The sequence below is a fragment of the Aristolochia californica genome, unplaced genomic scaffold, assembly GCF_029961685.1.
Source record: "Aristolochia californica isolate CCGP_79_NKW_82.1479 unplaced genomic scaffold, dmAriCali1.0.hap1 SCAF_1, whole genome shotgun sequence".
Taxonomy (NCBI): Eukaryota; Viridiplantae; Streptophyta; class Magnoliopsida; order Piperales; family Aristolochiaceae; genus Aristolochia; species Aristolochia californica.
Genome location: NW_027181770.1, coordinates 53,949,679 through 53,975,845, shown reverse-complemented (window position 1 = coordinate 53,975,845; position 26,167 = coordinate 53,949,679). Strand labels below are relative to the sequence as shown.

Below are 26,167 nucleotides of genomic sequence, written 5' to 3'. Positions count from 1 at the left end.
TCGGAGGTGTTATTTCGGATCCTTCCGGAAATCAGCATTTCTCATATGTTGGCCCTTTAGGCATCTCCGATTCTACGTCAGTTGAGCTACATAGCCTCCTCAACGGGCTCCGTGTTTTTAAAGACAAGTGCAACGGTCCCCTTCACATTGAAGGAGACTCGAAGGTGGTCATTGGTTGGTGTGAGTGTGCATCCCCTCCTCTGTGGCACCACTCGGACATCTTTCGGGAGATTCTAGAAATTACCTCAATTTTATCTTGTATTTAGTCTCACATTCCGAGATCCGCAAATTCGGTAACAGATGTGCGTGCCAAGCAGGGAGCTACCCTACAATCATTTGTTGTTAGGGATCTGCTCCCTTCTCTTTTGTAATGTTTCTCTTGTTTATATAAATACATCTTTATCAAAGAAAAGGGGGCATTATTGTAATTTTGTCAAACCACTTAAATAAATAGGTTGGGGTCATGCACGACCCTAACACAGCTCTCTTTTTAGAGCTTTCTCCTCCATTTTTTTTCTCTCTCATTTTCTCTCCATCTCTCGCTTCTTACTTTTTTTTTTTTTGAAATGGTCTCTCCTTATTTTCATGGTATCAGAGTAGTAGATCACTTCTGGGAAAGCTCTTTGTCAACCTTTTTTGAGGATGTCCCATTCTTTGAGTCTTCTAGGTCTAAGAAAATTCCTCTTGTTCCCTCAGTTCCTAGTCCTGTCATTCCTGTTCCAATTAATGACTGTATTCAAACTACACATAATGCTCCTACTGAGAAACCAATGCAGGTATATCGGCACAGACAGACACCATCTCATCTTGCACCAGACCATGACTCTGCATTCTCCTGATCCTGAGGTAAGTGACCTACACTTACCTATTGCTCTTCAAAGGGTGTCACGAAGGGTATTCGACATCCTCTATCTCCTTTTGTCTCTTTTGATTCCTTATCTAAAAGTTTTTTTTTCTTTTTTTTTTTTAAATAGTGCTGATTTTATTAAAAGAGGAAGCTACAAAAGAGCTGAATTACATATTAGGGGGACCATCCCAAACAATGCGGGATTGTAGAGAGGTCCAAAGCTTAGCTAATCTTTCGACTGAAGAGTTGGTCGATCTAGGTACATGATGGCATGAATAAGAAAAGGTAGATACAAACTCCTAGATAGAGGATAGGATGGGTCAACGACGCCATGGCAGGGAAGCGGATCCCGAGCACCAACTAATGACAACTCTAGAATCTCCTTCAATAAAGAGTTTTCCATGAAGACAATCCTTGAAAACTTTAATACCATAATAGAGGGCAAACACCTCAGCAGTGGTTGAATCTGCAATACCAACCAGACCAGCATGGATAGGATGACTTCGCCTCTGCAATTTTTGAAGACACCCCCGACACCAGCCGAGCCCGAGCACCCCAAGACACTGTCGTCGAAGTTCAATTTGATGCAATCACTGGGAGGAGTCCACTCGACCATGGCAAGAGGTTTATCAAGACCCTACATATGTGCCAGGAGACGCCAGTTCCATCGAAGGGATATTCCTGCCCGGGGGCAAATTCCTTTCTGGTATGAAGCCAACTAGAGATGAAACCCATAGTAGAAATGACAGTGCTCTCAATATTGTTGAACTTGAAGTTGAAGAGTCGGTTGTTGCGCTTTAGCCAAAAACACCAACAGACGTGAGCCAGGCAAGTGAAGAGAAGCAAGTTGCCAATTTTAGGCAAATGAGTCCCTAATACCTTTTGGATGGTGCCAAAGAGATCATTATGGAGTCCAATTGGATGTCAATTTTCTGAAACATGGCCATCCAAACATCCCAAGAGTAGCTGCAATGGTGGAGAACATGTTGAACCGATTCTTCACAAGTGCCGCAAAGAGGGCAGGTACTATCGTAAGTTTGTTTTATCCATCTCCACTTGCACTACTCCTTCAGTGCAAGATACTCTTTTGTCTCCCCTTTGGAAGAAAGTCATGGATGTTGAGATGGAAGCACTGGTTGATAGAGGTACTTGGGAGTTATGGGACTTACTTTCAAGGGTTGTAGTGGTTGGTTGTCGATGGGTATATACAATAAAATACAATGTAGCTGGATGCGTCAAAAGATATAAGGCACGTCTTGTTGCTAAAGGATTCACCCAAACTTTTGGAGAGGATGTATTTGAATTAAGGTTGATCTTTGTTCCAATATGTTGTTCAAGGGAAAATGCATAAGGTACGTAGACTTAAGAAATCTCTTTATGGCTTAAAACAAAGTCCATGGGCATGGTTTGAAAATTTTAGCCAAGTAATTATGTTATGTCCATGGAATTCTCAGAAGTCACTATGATCATTCAAAGAGATCATCTAGGATTATTGTCTTACTAGTATATGTAGATGATATAATCTCATCGGGGAGGGACAAATTAAGAATTGAAGAACTCAAATCACACTTGGCAACTCACTTTCAGACTAAAGATCTAGATCAACTAAAATATTTTCTGGATATCGAAGTTGCAAGAAGCAAGGAGGGAACTACTTTGACTCAAAGTAAGTATGTAACTGACATGCTTCAAGAGTATGGTATTTTGGGAGTTAAACCAGTTGATACACCTATGGAGGTAAGAGATGATCTTCATGATGATCAGAGTCCAGAATTGAAAGATAAAACAATGTATCGGAGATTAGTGGACAAGCTCATATATGTTATAGTTACTAGACCAGATATCTCATTTGCATTCAGTGTAGTGAGTCAGTTCATAGAGCATCCTCGCAAGATTCACCCAGAGGCTACATAGAGAATCTTAAGATATCTGAAAAGAGGACCAGGAATGGTTATTCTCTTTAGACCTAATGATCACTTGAGGATTGAGACTTTTTCTGATACTAATTATGCAGACTCCAAGCTTGATAGAAAATCAACTACTGGGTATTGTGTATTTCTCGGAGGAAACTTAATCAGTTGGAAAAGAAAGAAACAGAATGTTGTTATTTGATGCAGAAACAGAATATAGAGCGATGACCCACACTGTAAGTGAAATAATGTAGGTGAAATTTGTTGTTAAGGAGTGAGGCTTCTAGAAGGATCTTATGACTATGTATTGTGATAACTAGACAACAATCTTCATTGCTAGTAATCCGGTGTTTCATAAAAAAACGAGCACAAAGAGGTAGACTGTCATTTCATTCGGGATACAGTGATAAAGGAGGTAGCAGCCCCATATGTTTGGTCTAGTGATAAACTTAGTCATGTTTTCACTAACGCACTAGATAAGTGTGGATTTCTGAACTTCTATGACAAGTTGGGGCTCTTTGACATATACGAACCAGCTTGAGGGGGTGTTGAAAAAAAAGTACAAGGGTATTTTGGTCGTTTTACCTTACCCTCACTCTCATATCTTGATGTAATCCTGTTCCTCATGTTGAATTATGTCTATGGTCGAACATGTAGAATGGGAGATATAAGAAGATTAGGATTTCACTTAAGTGAGGGGCATTATTGTAATTTTGTCAAACCCACTTAAATAAATAGGTTGGGAGTCTTTTCAGCGCTCTCTCTCTCTCTCTCTCTCCCCTTATTTTTTTCGAACAGATTAGCCAAAAAGGAAGACAAGCATACATTATAATGAAGTTGGAAAATAATGTCAAATCATGCCTACCAAATCCAAATTTTGCTTACAAAACTGCTATGGATTATGTTAGGAACTTGGTGCTTGCTTTATTTCAGTAATTATTTGAATAATTTAATTGCAAGGGTAGAATAGTCATTCTCCACTAAGCCTTGGTTCGTAATAGATTACCTCTCATTGAAGTCTTTGTAATTATCAGAGAAGTCTTCCCCAAGTCGGTCTGATGGCTGTCCAGTCACTATTTTATAACCACAGAGACTATTTGTAGCATTGGGCGTCTGCACATATTGTTGGTCAGTGAGGATTTAATAAGTTACATTATGAAGTTGTCAATGAGAGACAAAAAGAATTGATAACCTTGTGAGCTAGATGGTGAAATGTATACAACAAGCATTCGACATAGGTGTACTGTATGTCTTCAGTTTTCCTAAGAGGAATGCAATTCTGGGGAAAAAAAAAACAGATTCAGGTGTAAATACCAGAAAATCAGATTATGAGGGAATATGGCACAAAAAGAAACATCAGCCTTCCAAGAGACACTAACTTTATACCATAAAAGAGGAGAGCAGAGTACAATATTCTGAAATTTAAGCGAAAGAGGGTGCATTCATAAATTCTCCAAAAGTAACAATATAGCCTTCAAACCAAACACCACAACCCTCACTCGGGAGTAAAAGAAAAGCAGTGACGAAAGACCAAGCGACCAGCAACATATTAATACCATACACCCACCTTTAGCAGCTGAACAACAGACGGAAGTAGCTGTCTTGAGTCCTGTGGTATTGTATATGGTGAACTTTCAGCAACGTTCTTAAGCAAGTCTAGTTTCCGTTTTTCAGGAAGCTACAAAATGAACAACCAAGAAATCAGACATATGCCATGTTCAACAAACAACCAGTATAAAAACTTTCATGGTTCAAAAAGGTCAAAAAAAAAAAACATAAAAAACAATATTACCTTATTGAAAACAGAGAAAATATGTTTGTTCAAGTAGTTTAAAAACTTGCTATTCGAGCCACCCCTCTGAAGAAAAAGAAAGAACATAAGGATAACATATTGAAAAAACGTAAGACAGCTTCACAACATAATCCGATAAAAAATTTAACATAATCTGTGTCTTTACCATAAAAAAAGGAAGAGCTAACAACATGCATGAAATCAATCTATCTATGTGATCAAGATCTGAAACCTGCAAAATAAAACCAAAATCATTTTAAGTTCAGTGCACCATCAAACATCATCACATAAGCAAAAAGGATACCAACTATTTCATCTGGAAATAGTCATAGCTACCATTATTAACTGTGAAAATTGAATCTACATTCATCTCATAACAACCACTCCTAGTTAGGAATCCTTTTTCCCAGCTAATAATGATGATTTTTCAAAAACTAAATCAAAGTAAATTTGTTCTTAGCAACACTACTTATATCCAGGCCTAAATAAACAAACAGCAGACCTCAAACATAGACAACATAAACAGGGCACAAACTAACCCAATAGAATATACTCCCTATTTTAAAATGAATATCTGAAGTCAGAAGGTTTTTTCCCAATTAATACAAGAGGATTTTCCAAACCTACATCAATGGGGAGTATCACCACAAAGGATAAAAAAAACTACAAATGCTATTCAACAAATAATAATTATAAAAGGGACCACTAAATTGCCAAATAAAATGAGTGGAGGCTGTTTCTCAAATACAGTTCTCTCACCAACATTAAAGTTCCAGAATTCAATGGGGAGTCACCACAAAGGATAAAAAAAACTACAAATGCTATTCAACAAATAATAATTATAAAAGGGACCACTAAATTGCCAAATAAAATGAGTGGAGGTTGTTTCTCAAATACAGTTCTCTCACCAACATTAAAGTTCCAGCATTCAATGGGGAGTATCACCACAAAGGATTAAAAAAAAGAACTACTAATGCTATTCAAAAAATAATAATAATAATAATAAAAAGAACCATTAAATTGCCAAATAAAATGAGTGGAGAGTGTTTCTCAAATACAGTTCTCTCACCAACATTAAAGTTCCAGCATTCAATAGGGAGTATCACCGCAAAGGATAAAAAAAACTACTAATACTATTCAAAAAATAAAAAAAATAATAAAAAGAACCATTAAATTGCCAAATAAAATGAGTGGAGTGTGTTTTTCAAAGATAGTTATCTCACCAACATCAATGTTCCAGCATCTTGCTTCAAAATCGATGTTCCAGATTTTGTTCCACACTAATGGATGGGTTTCATGTTAAAACAGGTCCTTCAAATTATGGAAATTATTAAGCATGCCCAACAAAATGCAACAGGTCATCCAAGCAATTCATAAGGCTTGCCAATTCGAAACAAAAATCAAAAAGTCTCTAGGAAAAACCATTAGATGAATAACTTTTGTGTCCAAGTCCATCCCAAAATGAGTAGCTGAAGGTTTTTTTTTTTCTCCCAACTAATAACATCATCATTTGTGTAATTGGGGATTTGTGTGGTACTATTATTAACACTCACTTTCATGTGTTAGCCCTCTTTACCGTTCTTCCACATGGACAAGTTTTAGCACAGGCCCACGTACGAATACCTGCTTCAACACCATGCTAAGATGAGTATAGATCTATCCTAAAATGATTAGTAGAAGTTAGGATACCTCTCCCTACACAATAAGCACAAATTTTTCCTAATCTTAGATCCATGTGGGACTGTTCTAACACATTATAATTCTAGAACCATATGAAAATAATTAGCAAGAAGAAAAGAAAAATATAACAAGAAAGAGAGAGAAAAGAACATAAAGAGGAAGAGAGATATGAGATAGAGAAGTCAATTATTGAAATACTGACCCTTCAATAATTCAAACATGACCATTAGCTCTCGGGAAATATACTGTTGGGCTCCAAAACTTGCTTTAAGACCATGTTAAAGGGGGTCTAGGTCCATCCCAAGATGACTAGCCAAATTAGGAGGTCTTTTTCCAACTAATAACCATACGATTTTTCTATTCATGAATCCATGTAAACTATTTTTTTTTTTTTAAATAGTGCTTGATTATATTAAGGCCCAAAGGAGCAAAATTAAGGGGGACCGTCCCAAACAATGAGAAATTGTTGGGATGTTTCAGATTTAGCAAGCTTGTCAGCCAAGGAATTGGCTGACCTAGGAATGTGGCTCCAAGTACAAGAAATAGAATATACAATGTCTGCAATGGAAGAAATTGTGGGCCAATGTCACCGCAGAAGGGAGGTGGTGCTAGAGCACCAACTAATGACAACTTTAGAATCCCCTTCAATCATCAACTTTTCGTGAAGATGGTCCTTGAAAATTTTCAACCCATGGAGAAGGGCAGTCACTTCCGCTATATTGGAGTCAGTAATACCAACTGGTCCGCATAAGAAAGAATAATCTCACCTCTGTGATTCCTGAAGAGACCACCCACTCCGGCTGGTCCCGGGCGCCCATAGCGCTTTCATCAAAATTTAACTTCAAGCAGTTACTAGGGGGAGGCTCCCATTCGGTCATGGCTGACACTTTTTGCGGACCTGCCATATGAGCCAGAAGACTCCAATTCCAGCTAAGAGAAATTTCCACTTGACGCGCAAATTCCTTCCTGGTATGCAACTAGTTGGCGATCAAGAGATAGTGCTTTCCAGGCTTTTGAATTTGAGTTTAAACCTCCTATTATTCCGCTCCAACCAAAGACACTACAGGATATGAGCAAGGCAAGCAGAGAGGAGCAGCTTGCCAATTCTTGGCATACGCGTTCCCAATACCATCTGGAAGGTGCCAAAAAGCTCTTGATGAAGGCCCACCTGATTACCAACTTTCTGGAAAATTGCCATCCATACATACCATGAGTACCCGCAATGAAGAAGAGTATGCCAGACAGTCTCCTCACATACACCACATAGAGGGCCAGTGTTGTCAGGGACGGTGAAACCCCTCTTTTGAAGTTTGTTAATTGTGAGGATTTGTTCTCTGATTGCAGTCCATATGAAAAAAAATTATCTTGCTAGGCATAGAGAGCTTTCACATAAGATTTGCATTGCTCAGGAGTGCTGGGGTCGTCTTCTCTAATATGGGAATACGTTGAGGCCACCGAGAAGATACCATAAATGCTAGGCTTCCAGATTAATTTGCCATGCACCCGATCTCGGATGACAGTGTTGCTGAGGCTGGAAAGAAGCGAGCACAAGGCACTTGCTTCTTCATCATTCAGACCACGGTGGAAGTGGAGGCTCCAAGACTGATTACTCCATGAGTCAGCCACCGATTGAGATAGATCCATAGAAATCCTTACTAATTCCGGGTAATCCTCCAACAATGGCCGGGGGTCGCACCACTCGTCTGTCTAGAATCGAAGGGTCCTCCCATTACCAAGATAGAAGGAGGTTGCAGCCCTGAACTTCGGAAGCAATTTGAAAATGCATTTCCAGATTGGGAATAAGCAACGGGCGATACCCCCCTCTCTCCACCAATGACACAGGAGGAGGTAGAATCTCACCATGTTACTCCACAAACTGTTCTCCTTGGAATTGAGATTCCAAATCCACTTAAGAAGGAGAGCACAATTCATATCCTTTGTAGGCCGAATTCTCAAGCCACCTCTGATTTGGGGCTGACAAATCTCTTTCCAACTAACCAAATGGTACCTGAAGGTGTCTTCAATACCTATCCAAAGAAAACGCCAGCGAATAGCATCAAGCTTTGAGCACACCGATGTCGGGCAATGTGTGAAAGGATACGATGTAATTGGGCAGACCTGCCAAGTATGACTTGAGCATGATAAGTCGACCTATTGTGGAAAGAAGTTTGCCCCGCCATGTGGTTAATCTCTTCTCAAACTTCTTTATTCATTAGGGGGGGGGGGGGGGGGGGGGGGGGGGGGGCAAAGAGCCGCAATGGGACGTGTGTCAAACAGTGGCAGTCCCAAAATAAGTAGCAGGCGTGCTCTCTAATGCAACCCAAGAATTTTGCCATGTCACGAAGCACTGAGTCTTCAATATAGTATCCCAGGAGAGTAATTTTCTTCCAATTAATGCTCTGGCCCAAAGCCAACTCAAATGTAAACTATTCTTTTTTTTTTTGAAATGTAAATGTAAACTATTCTTAACAAATGACAATAATACTTTGTATAATAAAAATTAAAATATAATAATAATTTGAAAGATGAAGGTTGAAATATTCCTAAAAGAATTAGAAGTTCAAACCAACCCAATTCACTATGCCACTAGCAGCATTAACCCATAGGTGAATTTCTTCCTCCCTATGTATTATCTGCCATGAATATGATCTCTTGGAACACTCAGGATTGAAAGATGCTCAAAAGCAGGGCAGTTGTTCATGACAGCATATTCAATGCTCGCCTAGCGCTTGTTTTCTTCAGAAGACCAAGCTCCAAATCGTTGCCCAACCATTGGTTTGTGACCTTCTGGCCTCTTGGTTTAGGGGCTTACTGCTGGCCTGGGACTGCTCGATTTTGTGCCCCAATGATGCATTGAATGGTCGGTAAACGCTATGCATCCTTCAAGTCCCTCACAACTAATGACTATTGGGCCATATGCAATATTGACAATCTTAGTCCTGCCAACAAGGAAGAGTTTTGTGTTGAGCTTAATGAAAATTTTCAGAACTGGGATGGGATCTTCCTTCATTTAAGGGAGAGACTGCAACGTAATCAGATTTCCCCACAAGAAATGTCCACCAGCGACAATCTTCACCCTAGCTATGTGTCAATTCTGGATTTCATTGGTAGAAACCAGTTCTTTAACTATCCAACTGTCTCATTAGCCTGGACCAACAGCTAGTTGCGAGCCATTCTGTCATAGCTTGACAGGTTTCTTCCCAACCCTAATTGCTGAGTCTCTTCCAAATGCACACAGTTTCACTGACCCTAGACTGGCCTTGGATCACTGCCCTATCATCCTTGACGGTGATCAATGGAACATGGGACACAACCGTTAGGTTTTGAGTGTGCATGGTTTGAACAACTCATTTTGCTTTTTTTGGGGAATCATATTGTAGTTGTGGGCTCTGTTTGCCATCAGTTCTCCCTCAAACTCAAGATCCTGAAAGATTTCATCAGGACGTAGGCTCAAGATTCATTCAGTATACAAAAGAGAAGAGGGCAGCCCTCTTAGCCAAGATTCAAGACCTAAATACCATTGAGGATTCCAATCCCCTCCGATGAAGACAACCATCATTGCACCCACAAGCATGAATTGGAAGTTATCATCACTCAAGAATGTATTTTTTGGAAGCAGAGAGTGCACTTAAAGTGGCTTATGGAAGGGCACGAAAACATAATTTTTTAACTCTATGGCTTCTAATCATCAAAAGTGCAATCTCATTTCAGCCCTGAGAATTAATTGGGCCCTTAACTCTGATAGCACCATGATCTCTTGGAGCTCACTCCCCATTCCCATTTAGGTTCTCTTGGTTCTGTTTTCTTGTTCCGATTTATTTCCTGGTAAATTCTTCTCCTTAGGGAGCCTTTCTAATGGAATTGTTTTCTCATTGTTATAAAAAACAAAGATAGGCTAAAGGAGTAACTAGTCTACAATAAGGGGGCAGACATTCTCTATTAATTTGATTTTAAAGGTCCCCCTATTAAGTTCACAAGGTCTAACCAGTCAAGCAGAAGTAGTAATGCAAATGAATGACTTAACCAAGATAGAATCAGTTGGACCACTCAATGAGAGCAAAACCACAAGAAAGGGCATAAATTTGACTCCATAATTTATCTTTTCAGTCATGTACTGCTTTGTTAACAAACTACAACCCGAATTTGAACAAAATCTCTTCATGTCAACCATAATTGTATTTTTCAGAAAAATGCCAACGAATCTGACAAAAAAAATTAGATGTGGGTGCTCAAAACAAAACTACTACAATAGAACTTCTTTACAAGTTGTTAGTGGGAATAGTTCCACATTGATAAAAGTTAAGAAAAATATTATGGTAATTAGTTAGAAAAACAGCCTCCCGACTTTGGTTAGTCATTATGGAATGGATACGGAACCAACTTAACAAAAGTATGGTTCAGGCTAATTTCCATTAATATCAATCCTATAATCATAAAAGTCATAAGGAAGTCTGGTTGCTCTGCAATTCAAAACACCATGACTTGACTGAAAATATTATCATAAATAGAGAGTTAGAGTTATGAACATACTGAGTGATGCAAACCATGTATTACACTCAAGTAACAATTCACAGTCCCATCATTCATTCTATAGAAATCTTACAGAAGCTGCCACAGTGCAAAATTGCATGAATCACTAATATTGTTCATTCTATATCTACCTTCCATATACCAACAATAGATGCTCCACATGAAACTTACATTAAACTGGGCATCTAGATCAGCCTGCCCCTCAATAATTTCAATAAGTTCCTGCACACGCTCTGGTGGAGCTTCCTCTCCAAATAAGGTTAAACTCATGAGGAAATCCATAAACATCTTAAATTCAGCACCAGTAACATCCTGCAAACTCTACAAATAATCAAGTAACAAAATTGTTAATTCTTCACAACATCAAGAGCACAAGAATAATAAACATTCAATACTTTACACATGTAGTCAGTTGAATAGATTGCTCGGTATCTAACTCATAAACCAGAGACTACCATATCTCTCTGTATGTTTGCGAAAATGACTACATTTTTACAGCATTCAACTCACTTTTTTCACTAAATCTGTTATGTGTCTTTCCATTTGCGCTTGTGGCTTCAAAATTTCAGCCTTGAGAGGGAATACCTGGAATAAAACTTAAGATATATTACCATAATAAATTAATTGCAAAATGCACCACTACATTTTGAAGATTTAAACAGGAAAACAAAAAAGAAAAAGAGAGAGAACGAGGGGAAGAGAGAGAGAGAGAGAGAGAGAGAGAGAGGACAAGGGTTACATGGGCCACACCTTATCCCGGATAAAACCAAGAACTTTTTCTCTAACGTTCTCATCACCACCATCTATATGTTTAAATAAAGATGTTAACGATTCTGCAAAATTCAAAAACATCAATAAGAACAGGAACTTCTTCCATTTGCGAGAAATATTCAAGAAATCATCATGACAAAATGGCAAATAAAACCAGCTGGTCAAATCAACATACATAGATCACAGATTGCCACATGTTATAAATTTTGAAAGAGATTTCAGAGAAAACTACCTTTTACATCCTGCCTTAAAATAGACATCAGGCATTTCTGCACGGCATCACGCTCCACATTTTCCTCTATAAGCATTAAAAAAAATGCATTATGCAACTAAGAATAATAAGAGTAGGTTTAGGAAGACCAATAGTAGCATGATTTACCAGCTGTTAGAAGTTGCCCAACAACATAGACAATTTTCGAAATGTACTCTGCAGTATCCTTGCAAAGAAGTGGAAACCCACGAATTGCTTGAATCCTGACCTATACTCAGACAAATACAAATCCAATCATATTTGCACAAATTGGTTGAAGCCTGACATGTACTCAGATATATTCCAATCAGATCATTTTCTTCGTCCACTTTTTTATTACATTAATAAGAGGTGTAAAAATTTGCCCAATACAGAACACCTTTTATAATTTAGAACTGAAATCTGTAATTATCAAGACAAGGAAAGCAAAAAAAATCTGACGTTTACATGTCTAAACAAATTGTTAAGGAATAGCCCCACATGGATTAGTGAGTACAAAGACTTTGAGTTTATTAGTTGGAAAAGAGGTTGCCTAAGTTGGCTAGTCATTTTGGGATAGGCCTTGGACCCACATATGAGTACCCGCTCTAATAATATGTAAGTTGGGACCAAGTGGTATCAGAGCCAGGTTTGCTTTGAGCACTATAATTGCTTCAAAGTAACAACAACAGAAGCACGACCCGGCCAATTATAATTATGTTAATTAGAACCAATCAACCCAAGGATAATTGAGGATTCAATTTTTTAGTCGAAATTATTCTCCTCTAACATCCCCATGGTGAAAGTATCACCAACTCATTCAATGGTTAGTGCATACAATCATCCAAGATATCTAAAAGGCTTTTCCTGGGTGACAAAGTAGTAAGATTATCATAATAGCATTCTCCTTGGTAACAGGATATAGTAAGATGAACCACCAGATTTAGATACGCTTTCTTCTCTTCAATTTTCCACCTATAGAGTATCCTCAATCATCTCCAAACGGATCAAGTAATCTTCTTGCTTTGTTTCCTGACCAATAATGAGGTGGACATGACCTGGCTTCGGCCACAACAATAGGCTCTCATCTATGCCCTAGAATACCCATGGATGGCTGTACCTATAGGTGCCACTATCAATGACAGGAGTCTGGTACATAACTTTCTTCTTTCTTTGTTCTTGCTATTTTTTTTGGGGGGTGAATGACAAAGGTCTAGTACATAATCAACTCGAAATATAGTTGTTGGATTGAGCCTAGTTCTACCCCAAAATGACTGACTACTTAGGAGGCCTATTGTTCAACCTTGTAAACCAATAACACTTTTTAGCACTTATCGATATGGCAGTACTACCACTCAACACTGCCCTTGATGTCTATGCTTACACATAATAGGGCTTGACATGTGAACAACACATACAAAGCACAAAGTCAACGAAGCACAAACTGGTCCTAGGCCCAAGCAAGCATCCTGCTTCGGTATTGTGTAAAAGTTAAGAATTAAGAAGAGAGAGGAGAGAGAGTAGAGTGCGATCAATCCAGAACTCGCTGAGAAATCAGAAATCGACCTCTCTTCTATTAAATATCACTTGAGTGAAAAATAAGGTACAATGACAGAAATACCTCTCTACACTCAACTCCTTATATCTCCCTAATTACATGACATACAAAACTGAAAATTGAACCACTAACTACCATATGAAGCAGAACACTTTCCTACTCTAGAGGGATATTATGAGTAAGGTAAAAAACACAAAAATACCCTTTACATATAATTCAGCAATGGCAAAGTAAAAATCACTCTTATTCTCAAAGGTAGCTGCATAGGGCTTCAGCACAGTGAAATATCATCTAAGCAGGTCCACAACTAGCACTAAATCTACAAGAACCATTCTGAACTTCAGTAACCTTCTTGAATTCCCAAAGAATTTGTTTTCCTCTCCTTTGCAGATATGTCATGAATTACACAACATATTTATGCTCCATGTGTAACAAAAAATAACTCTGATGTCTTACACTGTATACCTAGTGTTTAACCTAAACAATCATGTTGTTCAAGTTGTTTCTGTCTTGTGAAACCACCATGTATGCACCGAAGCTACCCCTTTTTCAGTACAGGAAAAGCACAGCAACTTCCTTCTAAAACCTGCAAAGCACCCCTTCAGAGGACTGTTGAGAATCAAGTCCAGCACTCCAATCTCCTCACAGATTTCATGTTCATCAAATCTCCAGCAAATTGAAAATAGTGGTTCCATCTCTTATATTTATTTATTTTTATAAGGACAAGGAACATAGTGTTTTTCTTTGAATGCTGATTATTCATGCACACTACACCCAATATCCCCCGGTTAAACTTGAACCCAAGACCTTACACTAGAAACTCTCCCATGTGGCCATTTAGTAAAGGCCCACTCCACATAAACAACATAAATTAGACAGCCATTTTGTACTTAATTTGTTAAGATATATAATAGTGTTAAAAGACACCCATGTGTGTAGGGGTGGCATGACTAATAAATTAGACAACCATTTTGTAATTATGCAAGTTGGTGTATGTCCTCTTATGTCTTTTTCCTATTGAAGCATGTAACCCTAAAGGTATTGTAGTCATTGTAAACCCTTTTCCACAACTATAAATACAACCTCAAGGCATGGGTTAGGGCATTCAAGCGTCTTCCTCTTAGCTCAAATTCGTCCATGTACCTCTCTCTTTCTTTCTCTCCCTTGGTTTCTTCTCTCCTCTCTCCTAAAAGTTGGGAGTTTCTCTTTTCTCTCCTTCCCTTGAAATATTTTGTGTTTATGTGTTGGCTCTAGAAATCAACAAGGTATTAGAGTGGGCAAAGATCTAACATAGAGAAGGAGAAGATGGAGAAGAAAGGAAGGAACAGGAAGAAAAAAAAAAATAGGAGTTTCTCGTTTTTCCCTTAGTCTTCTTTCTATATGCTTGTTTTTCATTGGATTCATGACTCTCTTACCATGATTATCATATAGAATATTATATGCCATTGGAAATATCTTTGAGTCTACTTTCCAACTATAAAAGAATTGTTCTAATCAGATTTTTATAAAAAGAGAAATCGACATCTGAAATAAAAAAGTTTCGAGCAGCAGCAGAAAGCGTCCAATTTCTAAACAGTTTGTACCAACATGACTAAGAATTTATATTGAGAATTATATCTGAAAAGAAAGTTATGCGAATCTACTTTATATCCCAATAAACCGTTTCTTAATCTGATCTTTCTAAAGAAAGATATCCACATTGAAAGAATCAAAGGTCATGTTGGTAGCCTATTGCATGCAAAAATCCGAATTAAAGTCGCATTTTTTGCTTCACTTTTTGAGTTGCTAATATTGGTTAAGTTTCCTAATTGCTTTCAAAATCTAGTTAAAATTTTATAAACTTGAGTATTTTTCCTTCCTTAGTTCCTTTTTTTATCTCATATTACATTGGTTTCCTTAAGAGAAGTCTTTCCTTATATGAATTTAGTTTTTTTTTTTGACAAAGTCTGAATTTTTGAATTAGGAAGTTTTGTTTCTTAATTCTAGATTCCAAATAATAGTGCCCTAAATCTCCCTTATTCCAGAATTTATCTTTTAAATATTTTCTTTTCAAATTGATCTAGTTGTATTAAAAAGTAATTGTCTTATATGAGAAGTCTATGTTTAAAAAGTTTCCATTATTATGTTTCATCTCAAAACTTTCTTATTGGAGATTTTTTTAAGTTTCCTCAATCGTCATGTTCATAGAGGAATTTGTTTTATCTCCCTCTTGGGTCCTACTTGGTCAAATTTTTTAAGTTATTTCCAAACTACCGTTACAATCTCCTCCTTATTATGGTGGTGATTATTTTCCCTTCCTTTAATCTCCATTACCCTTTTACTTAGTTACCTTTCTCCTACCATCCTTTTTTACTCTCGTTTACCCTCTTAGGCCAACCCCTTGGTGCAATGCTTCGGTTGGTCCTTTTTTTATATGTGGGTATTTTTAAGTCCATTGAGACTTTTTTATTGGTAACTTTGGGTTTTTATCGCCATGTTTTGAGTGACAGGCATTACCCACTTTAGTGATTATTATCACTATTTTGTTCGAAATTCTTAAGGAAAATGTGTGAATTTAATTCAAAGGAAAGGGAAGAAAATACAACCTAGCGCAGCGGCCCCTCCTCCACAACGAGGTATTGGAGGGAAGAGCCCCTTTTAGCATGAAAGTTTGCCAAATGATTGGTAGATATGGGTGTGTGAGCCCAAATACAATTTAAATTGACGGTTATATTATAAATTTCAAAATAAGTGTCCCAGTGTCGCCAAGGGGCGAATTTTCTTTGTGCACCAATCAATGACCACCTTGGAGTTACCTTCGATGATGAGGGGCCTATTAAGACAGTCATGGAAAATCATGAGGCCCAGAAGCAACCTAGCAAGTTCTACAGTAGTGGAATCAGAAATGCCTAAAGGGCCGGCAAAGGATAAGAGGAGACAACTTTCTTCATCATGGATGACCCCTTCAAATCCAACAGGACCAGGGCAGCCAAAAGCACTTCCATCGAAGTTCAACTTAGAGTGGCCATCGGGGGGGTGCACACGAAGGCCCTGTCATGTTGGCAATCAGATATCAATTTCTCCTGAAATTGGTGCCGCTAAGGTGAAAGAATTCTTTCTTTGCCAGAAGCCAGGCGTAGACATGACCAGCAATGTTCTCCGCAATTACCTCAATCAGAGCTGATTTAAAACGAAATTTCTGGTTATTCCTCTCTTTGTCAGAAATCCTTCGAGGTTGGTTTCAACTCTTGTTATATCACCCATGTTTTTTACTTTTTGAGAGTCAGTGTCCGATTGAGTACTTATCTTTGGGACACCTTGATGGAGGAGATAATTACTATAGCTAATTGTTTTTGCTTCAAGCCGTTATCATTGCCATTACCTCCCAGCTTGAGGGGGAGAATAGAAGGAGAAGTATGAAGGAAAAGATTGGAAGTTGAGTGTTGCAGTAGTTGCACCTCCTTTTGAATTCAAGTATGGGTGTCGTTATCATTTGAGAAGAAGTATAATCTACAATGAAGAATTCCACGTGTTGTGGTAATCAAATTTTATGTGACTAGAATATCCAAGGGGGAGAAACAAGATGAGAACAAGATGAAGATTACAATCAAGATGTGAACAAAAACAAGATGAATCAAAGCAAGGCAATGAAAATTTCTTTTTTAAACACACAAGTTTCTTAACCAAGATTATTTGTAGAGTAAAATTACAAACACCAGCTTGAGGGGGAGTGTTAAAAGACACCCACTTGAGTAGGAGTAGCATGGCTAGTAAATAAGAAGAACTTCATAGAGATGGCAGAGAATTGTAATTATATATCTTTTTTTCCTTTTGAAGCATGTAGCCCTAATGGCATTGTAGTCATTGCAAACACTTTTCCACAATTATAAATACAATCTCAATGCATGAAATAGAGCATTCAAGTATCTCCCTCTTTGCTCAAATTCGTCCATGTACCTCTCTCTTTTCCTATTTTTTCTCTCCCTTGTTTTCTTCTCTCCTCTCCCAAGAGCTAGAGTTTCTCTCTTCTCTGCTTCCCTTGAAATCTTTTGTGTTTATGTGTTAGCTCTAAAAATCAATAAATAGCATGAAATTTATCGTAACTGGCTAGCGAAATTATTCAAAGAAAAATTAATAGGATGTTCCATTGCAAAGTTTGATTCTATTATTTTCCATACCATTTGATCTATTTCCACATCTTCCAAACTTCTCAATCTAAGGTTAACATATGTTCAATGCTTTTTTTTTAATCATTTTTCTTTGAATAGCTGTTTTGTGTCATTTCACCAACATTATGGGCAATAACCAGCCAATGCATAGAGAAAGTAAATTACCCCAAGGCAACAAAATGTGGGTTTACAGTAAGGAGAACTACGCTCTCAAGAGAATGTGTTTTTTGTGTTAGTATAAGTTAATAAAAGGTGAAATAAAAAAGGTGGAACACTTAACCTTTAATTTTAGGAGCAGTCAGTGCCCAGGAAGAGTAGAACCTCAAGAAAAGGAAAATGGAAATTAATTCCAGGGTAACCTACTTTCTCTAGAAAATGAGTATTTTGTGTTACTGTATGTAAATGTGAAGTGCCCTATAGAAAACGGAAATGATTAGCCTTTTCAATTTCAAATCTAACTTAGACATAGAAGATAACATTACAGTACGTCATTTAACTTAAACATTCTTCAAAGATATTGAAATTCCATCTCCTTAGTGGAATTCCACTTCTCTCTTTTTATGCATAAACAGGGTAACGTACTTTCTCTATGTAACACAGACTCCACAAAATTTCATATTCCATTTGCACCACTATATTGGGCACTTCCTCTAGGGAATTCACTCTGTCTCTAAACATTCCAGGTGCACGAATAGGACCTTCAAATCAGAGTTGAGACAAGAGTATATGCATCATGTCCCCACATCTCACTTAAACCCTCTCTCATTTTACCCATGAACCAGGTGATTCACTTTCTCTTGGAAATGTGGGGTCTACTTAAACTTTCCATGTGCACTACCACACTGGGTTTATAAGTACTGTTTCATGGAAATATCATTTAGCAAACCACTAATTTGCATCAAATAAATTCAGAATTTTCTGCGTCTATGTACTGAGGCTCTCACCATAAACTCATAAAGAAAACCATAACCAATCAGATGTGTTTTCTGCTTAACAATCATTGACAAGAACTTACGTAATCCTTCGTAGGTACCGTGTCATAGCTAACATAACTCTCTGAACATCCACCAAAGCCATTTCTGTTACTTCATCCTAGATTTTTTTTTTTTTTTTAATCTCAGTTATAGAACACAGACACGAGCACCAATCTGGACCAAGAGCATACGAGACCCAAAAATGAGTCAAAACCTGGTTGCCAGGCTGTGTTGACAGGTGAACCATCAACCTAGCCCTGTCACTAGGTCAGGCATCGTGCATGGGAATTTCTCGTGTGACACAGAACAATGGAAAAGAGAGGGGAAGGGGAAGGAGCAGAGCCTCACCCCTCCCACCTTCTTCCACCAATGGGGAAGCCTCCTGGGGACTCCAGCCCACCTTCCCCCGTTGTTTCCACTACATTGTCCTGCTGACGGAAGTACAGCACCCCAGCAGGGGGGATGCTACCCACTCCCCAACCGACAAGAGAGGGGTTGGGTCTCTGCCCCCTCCAGCAACCTGATTGGGGGAGAAGCCAATCATTCACTTTTTTATTATTTTCTAAAACTAAATGATGAATATGATGTCATTACCAGTTCAACCAGTATTTAAACCTGATTTGACAAGACTCACGTCACCTGACTGAGTCGGTGACCAGGTGGATCTTTATAATATTGGTTCCTATATAGCTACTCAGTTTTCTGGCCAGTAAGGAAAAAATGTTAAAAACACTAGAATGTTCACTACCAATTTGTCTTAAACATCAGTCAGCTAATAGCGAGTTTCAGAATAGAGATGCTCATATGATAAGTTCCGAATAGCGTTCAATGTTCCATTTTTGGCAAGCAGAGCTTTCCCAGATGGTCATTCCCATTGAGCAGTACACTCACTTCTTGGTAAGTTATAGAAACCAATTGCAGGACAAAAGCACTAAACTTTCAATTTTTACCAAAATTCAACCCCTTAAAAAGTCAGTGGAAAAGAAACAAGCAGAAACTCACCGCAGATTCTTCATCCTCACACAAATCGAAGTGAGCATAGATGGCGTCTGCAGCAAGCCCGGGGAAGAACTTGACGAATCTAGGGATCAGCTGAGCTGCCAACTGCTTGGCCTTCGTGCTGCCTTTTGCGGCCTTGATGATTCCCTCGTAGTCACTGACATGCTGCAGACAGAAGAACAAACTCAGAACCCAGGAAAATTAAGAAGGATTTCAGTCCCTAAAAAAAAAAAAAAGGTCATACGAGAAGGGAACTGACCGCAGACTTGTCTTTAGCTTCACTGAGACGCTCCCCATATTCATAAAGCTTGTCAATGTCACTCGCGTCAGCAGCCATTTACACCAGAGGAAAGTGGAGGAGAAGCAATATAAACCAAAAATGGAGATCGGAAAGGAAGAAATTAGCACACCAAACAAGAAAAAGAGCAAAGGCCTTCCGCCAATTCAGTGAACTCTTGCTCCTGTTCTTTCTACTAAGTAGAAGGAGAAAAGGCAGAAAACGAAAACAATAAGGACTGCGAAAGAAGAAAAGGGCCTTGTTATCCGTCAAAGGATGAACTGAAGAAGCAAGGGTTTTGCCCGTGCTAGATTTTGAGCTCTGTGATAAACCGCCACTCGCGTCCGCAGAACCTTCAAGTATTGCTAAGAAAAACAAAAACGGCGATAGGTAAAGAGCGGCAGATCATGAATTACGAAACTATCCTTGCTTAATGATAAGTATGACATCTTGAGGTAGGTGGTGGGATGTACCTTGGACGGCGTAACGTAATCTGCAACGTCATATACTTGAAGATGAAATTCATGTAAATGAATTAAATAAATTTGAAACAGGACATGAAGATGAACTTAATGAACTTACTACTCAATCAATCAATCAATCAATCAATCATGAGTAACAGTTATCTTTTTGTCAATCCTTAGCCTAATTGGTCGATCAGTTGATCGACTAATGCATATTTATTTGATTAGAAAACTTAAGTAGATTGATTAGTACAAACCGACTGAGCGATCATACATTGATGCTCTGGGCTATGCAAAACTAAGTGTGATTGATTAAAGAATTGTATATGATCAATCATGTTTTGTGTCCCTTATTTGGTATACTTCTGTTTGATTGATAATACTTTATAATTTTTCAATGCCTACGACATGGATTGGACTAATCAACCATGTTTTATAACTCATTCTAGCAATGTTCTATCTAATCAATCAATCACCCTAATTGATCGATCATATTTTATATTTTTTTACCAAGTTGCACTTTGGATGATCAATCAATCACCCTAATTGATCGATCATGCCAAAGCCAAATTTCTAATCTAGGTTTCAAAGCACGTTAAAAACTATCTTAAGTGATTCTATCATGTTTTAAACTTTGATATGCATCGATAAAACATGTCGTGAATGAAATATGCCTTAAAACTAAAAAAATTCATTTGTACCTCAAATTTAAAGTTTTAGGGATTTTTTATACAATTTGGATTCTAATATTTCATTCTTTGTTTTTCCAGGTGTGTTTTTTAACTTAATTGAACAGCAAAGCTACCGAGTCAAGCCGGCCCACACGAGTCACGACTGGGATTGTTGATCATCTGCCGGGCGCCTCGTTGAAATCGATCAAAATCGCAGCCTGTGGATATCTTGCCCGACCAAACTGACATCTTCGCCTTGAGCCTAGTAAGAAAACTTGATAACCAGACGATTTCTCCAACAGGTTACTTACCCTTGCTATTTGCCTTGATTATTTTTACTTCTATGTAAGCAATTCGCGAAGAAAATTTATAAAATGGAGGAGAGTGTGAGATCCGACATCTCAGATTCTGATTTCTCCGTCGATCTGCGGTATGAATTGGGTTTTGGCAACCATTTCTCGTCGGAAGCCTTAAGCGGAGCCCTGCCACAATGCCAGAACAACCCACTGGTCTGTCCGTACGGTCTGTATGCGGAGCAGATTTCAGGAACTGCATTTACTGTTCCGAGGAAGCTCAATCAAAGGAGGTGCGTTGTTTTCGCCTCATTACTGCTTTTATGAATTACTCCCTCTTCATTCATGATCAAATTTTGCAGTTGGTTCTATCGTATTAAACCTTCTGTCACACATGAACCGTTCAAGCCTCGAGAACGATGCGGACACCTTGTCAGCGAATTCAACCAAGCTACTAGTTGTGCTACACCAACTCAATTACGCTGGAAGCCGATGGAGGTCCCCGAGCGTCCAACTGATTTCATTGATGGGTTATACACAATTTGTGGAGCTGGAAGTTCTTTTCTTCGACATGGTTTTGCTATACACATGTAAGTTGTATTTCACGGTCATGGGACGTTTTAATTTGTCCTGATACATATCTCAGAAACCGGATGCTGTTTTTGCAAGCCATGCATCTTTTATTTTGTCTTGAGAATGAATGAGTGTAATGCCTCACTTCTGGTCTATATCTATGAATGCTTCTGAGTTTAGTAATAAGGTTCTGGTCTGTGTGGTTCCTTAAATGCTAAACTGGATAAACCTCTTCTTGGATCTCTATGTGCCTCTAGGTACAACGCTGACAAATCTATGGACAATTGTGCATTCTGCAACGCTGATGGCGACTTTTTGATAGTTCCCCAGAAAGGAAGTGAGTCCTTTGTTTAAGCTATTCCATTGTTAAATTTCTTGGGTGATTCCATTTTTTTTGGGTTTCACCACCATGAGTTTTGTCAAGGAATAGTCCCATATGGATTAGTAAGTACAAAAATCTTGAGTTTATTAGTTGGGAAAGAGGCTTCTTAAGTTGGTTAGTCATTTTGGGATGGGCCTTGGACCAAACTTCACATGGTATCAAAGAGGGTACTCATATGTGGGCCTACACTTAAAAATTATCCATTTGTAAAGCTACAAAAGAGGCTTATACATAAAATTATCCACTTGTAGAGCCACAAAGAGGGCCTACACGTGAGGAGAAATGTTAAGGAATAGTCTCACATGGATGAGTGAGTACAAAGATCTTGAGTTTATTAGTTGAGAAAGAGACTTCTTAAGTTGGTTAGTTATTTTGGGATAGTCTTGGACCCAACTTCACAAGTCCATATATGATATATGAAAACATGTCCAAATTTAGTGAAGACATAGTTATCAAATTATAAAATTTGTCCTGACTCTATTTACCTTAGAAGTCAATTTGCATAATTTTTCATTTGCTCCTTTAGACGGCTCTCTCCCTTTGTAAGACAGGATTATGGATCACAACTGAATGTGGAAGAATGCAAGTGTCTCCTGGCGAAATGGTTGTTCTGCCTCAAGGATTCCGTTTCTCTGTTTACTTGCCAGACGGTCCATCACGCGGTTACATTGCTGAGGTTTTCGGTACCCATTTTCAGCTCCCTGATCTAGGCCCTATAGGTACTTAGATCTTCTTAGGGCCAGTAGGTTTCCTGTCATTCTTCCTGTTTCTTATTTAAACATTTTACCTCTTCTTTCGGGGAGTCAGAGAGGCTTTTTAATCTTTTTGTAGGTGCTAATGGCCTTGCTGCTTCAAGAGACTTTCTTGTACCTACAGCATGGTTTGAACAGAGTCTCCGTCCAGGATATACAATTGTGCAGAAATTTGGTGGCGAATTGTTCACAGCAAATCAAGATTTTTCACCATTCAATGTTGTTGCTTGGCATGGCAACTATGTTCCTTATAAGGTGCTGGTTGTGATTTCGCATTAGATTTTTTTAAACCTGTCATTAGCCACAAATGTTGCATAGAATATTGAGATGTCGGGTTCTCAGTTGCTATGATCATTGATTACTCTTCTATTTATTGTTCCTGGTAAATAAGCCTATCTATCTTAACATTTCATAGCTTGGATGCCTTACAATCAGAATGCATGTTTCTTTCTTTTCCCAAATCTAAGAGATCTATGATGCTTGAAAGCTACTGACTACTATATTTTACCTCTGGTTGGCAGTTGCTTACAATGAAGACTTTTTTCTCTGTTTTTTTTTTAATTTTTTTGGAGAGTGGAGGGGAAGTCTTCCTACTTTTAATGAAACAATTATTTATTTTAATTTTATTTTTTGAGTATTTTTTACTTGAGTTTCGCTTTGTTACAGTACGACCTGAGTAAATTTTGCCCTTTCAACACTGTCCTAGTTGATCATAGCGATCCTTCAATAAACACAGGTTAAACTGTCACATACTCAACTTTCTTCCTACTCTTAATTTTGACTTTTATAGTGCCTAAAGTGCTGTCTATCCATATTATTTCCTGGCAGTACTGACAGCCCCATCTGAGAAACCCGGCGTTGCTTTGCTGGATTTTGTCATTTTCCCTCCACGGTGGCTGGTTGCAGAGCATACTTTTCGGCCTCCATATTATCACCGGAATTGTATGAGTGAGTTCATGGGACTAATCTATGGTGGATATGAGGTATGGGCATTTCTGTGGTCCCGTTGGTATTTTGCCTATTTTGTCATAAATTTGAGTTGTAGTACACTAGGGCTTTGTTACCAGCCTAACAATGTCAGGGAATATATCTGGAAAATTGAAATGAATGGAGTCAATTTGTTCACTTTTAAGAAGCATCATCTACTGAATTATGGTGGTTATTCAATGAAGGATTTTTTTGGACTGGGGTTTAGTCCTTGTACGATTCTGCATATTGTGGATGTGCTTGATTCCCTTGCTTGTAAATCTTGCGGTTTTCATTTTACTTGTTAATATTGTAGGCCAAAGCAGATGGATTTGTACCTGGTGGTGCTAGCCTTCATAGTTGCATGACCCCTCACGGACCCGACACCAAGACATTTGAGGTATCAAAGGAACATCATTCGAAACTCTGGTAACTGGGACCTCTTTCCCTCTGGTTCTAGATTTCTTATATACTTGTTTTCTTTTGCAGGCAACTGTTACTGCTCGAGCGGATACCGGACCCTTCAGGATTAGGGACACAATGGCATTCATGTTTGAATCATGTTTAATTCCCCGAGTCTGCCCCTGGGCTCTGGAATCTCCATACTTGGATCGCGATTACTACCAATGTTGGATTGGTCTTAGGTCTCACTTTTCATATGAAGGAAAAACAGTGAGTAATGGAGATAACAGAGAAATACACCCTGAAGAGTGATGGTGTCCAAATGAAGAAGGCTTTAGAAAATAAGAAGGCTAGGAGCTGGTTGCTGCAATTAAATCCGGTCTTCCTCTAAGAAGTTGTGCTTGTGATTGATCTCCTTTCTTTTTCTACTTCAAAATCCTCCCTGTACATAAGCTTTGGTCCCTTTAGATAACAAACCCTAATAATTGATATGCCTTTGTGAATTTAAATTTAGGCTATGTTGCATTGCTGCCTACATTATCGAGATGCTCTAGTTTATGCATACAAGTTTAAACTACAAGAAAACACCTTTGAACTTGTACTCTTCATTAATACATATGAACAAAGAATTCTTGCCAGTTTGTAGATGTATTTTCTTCCTCTTTTCAATTTCTAGTGCATGACAGAGGAAGTCTGATTCAGGATTGCCAGTCTAAATACCTGTTTGGCAACAGAAAAAGAAACATAAATAAAAGTCTAATAGTGTAAGAATCATGGTTTCTGGAATTGGTATCAGTATCTGGAATTATGGCAACAAAGCCCTAGTGTACTACAACCAAAGTTTATCACAAAATAGGCAAAATATCAATGGAACCATAGAAATACCCATACCTCATATCCACCCTAGATGTACCATGAACTCACTCGTACAATTCCGGTGCCGAAAAGTAGGAGTGGCATCGAGCCAAACCGAGCCCGAACCTGCCTATGTTCGAGTCAAATTTGATTTAAATATTTTGAATTCGAGCTCGAATCGATCCTAGCCTCAAGTTTAAAATTATTATCGAACTTGAGCCCAATAATTTTAATTGAGTTTGAGCTGAGCTCAAACTTTAATATTCATTTAAAACTTTTCAAAAATTACATGTCTTGAGTTTGAACTCCAATATACATTTAAAATTTTTCAAAAAATACATGTCAAATAATTATATATAAAATTATACATACATTTTACATAAAATTGGGCATGACCTCTACTTAAAATTAGGTATAAGGGTAGCATCAAATCAAGCTGAGTTTGAACCTTCCTATATTCGAGTAAGTTGACCTAGCCTCGAGCCTAAAATTATAATCGAGTTCGAGCATAATAAATTTAACCGAGTTCGAGGTTAACCTACATTTAATACTTTACATAAATTATATGTCAAATAAATTATCTAGAAATTTATGCATACATTTTTAAAAAAAGAATGATAGGAGAGGTTCTGGATTGAATATCGATAATGGATTAAAACCCACCAATATTAATCTTTTTTACCCCAAATGTTGTCTACCTTATTTTGTAATTTTTGAATCTGGCCATAAATTTACTATGGCCTCCTTAGTGCCCCTGATTGAAAATTTATATTCTAGGAAAAACTAGAAATATTTTTCCCAGGATACATATTTCCAAAAAAACCTTTAAATAAAATCCTATTACTATTAGAGACTTACTAGTAAATTACAAAAAATATTTTTAAATTTTCTTAGGAAAGTTAAATGGACCTCTTATTGCCTATTCTAGGAAAATAAATAAAAATTAATAATCAATCTAATATATTACTATACTTATCGATAAATTTTTAATCAAATAAAATATCAAACACAAAATTGTTATGAAAATTGATTCATGCTAAAGTTATTATAGCATCAATTATCAAATACTTATTTAAATTTTTTCTATACGGTTT

At 37.9% G+C, this 26,167-nt stretch overlaps 2 protein-coding genes across 4 annotated transcripts in view; one reads left to right on the top strand and one right to left on the bottom strand.

Annotated features, from left to right (window-relative positions):
- The window catches only part of LOC137960599 (apoptosis inhibitor 5-like protein API5), a 28,643-nt gene extending 8,593 nt beyond the window's left edge, over positions 1-20,050 (bottom strand). Inside the window, exons 1-12 of one of the 2 annotated variants that reach the window (XM_068808255.1) lie at positions 19,698-20,050; positions 19,442-19,603; positions 11,910-12,009; positions 11,763-11,828; positions 11,510-11,592; positions 11,270-11,344; positions 10,931-11,080; positions 4,716-4,781; positions 4,550-4,615; positions 4,325-4,435; positions 3,950-4,036; positions 3,764-3,870 (exon numbers count right to left, since the gene is read on the bottom strand). In XM_068808255.1, the coding sequence (XP_068664356.1) occupies positions 3,764-3,870; positions 3,950-4,036; positions 4,325-4,435; positions 4,550-4,615; positions 4,716-4,781; positions 10,931-11,080; positions 11,270-11,344; positions 11,510-11,592; positions 11,763-11,828; positions 11,910-12,009; positions 19,442-19,603; positions 19,698-19,775 (1,151 nt within the window). In that variant the 5' untranslated portion in view covers positions 19,776-20,050. The remainder of the gene's footprint in view (positions 1-3,763; positions 3,871-3,949; positions 4,037-4,324; positions 4,436-4,549; positions 4,616-4,715; positions 4,782-10,930; positions 11,081-11,269; positions 11,345-11,509; positions 11,593-11,762; positions 11,829-11,909; positions 12,010-19,441; positions 19,604-19,697) is intronic. The other variant, XM_068808264.1, reaches the window with a different exon arrangement.
- Positions 20,051-21,010: 960 nt separating this feature from the next.
- Positions 21,011-24,727, top strand: LOC137960563 (homogentisate 1,2-dioxygenase-like). 2 transcript variants are annotated; one of them, XM_068808221.1, is made up of 10 exons: positions 21,011-21,115; positions 21,201-21,436; positions 21,506-21,733; positions 21,974-22,053; positions 22,650-22,817; positions 22,930-23,105; positions 23,517-23,586; positions 23,679-23,833; positions 24,133-24,216; positions 24,306-24,727. In XM_068808221.1, exons 2-10 carry the CDS (start codon positions 21,225-21,227, stop codon positions 24,528-24,530), a joined length of 1,398 nt encoding a protein of 465 aa, XP_068664322.1. In that variant the 5' UTR covers positions 21,011-21,115; positions 21,201-21,224; the 3' UTR covers positions 24,531-24,727. The 2 variants fall into 2 exon arrangements, with proteins under 2 accessions (XP_068664322.1, XP_068664328.1); XM_068808227.1 differs by lacking the exon at positions 21,011-21,115 and having other exon boundaries at positions 21,243-21,436; positions 21,552-21,733.
- The last annotated feature ends 1,440 nt before the right edge of the window (positions 24,728-26,167 follow it).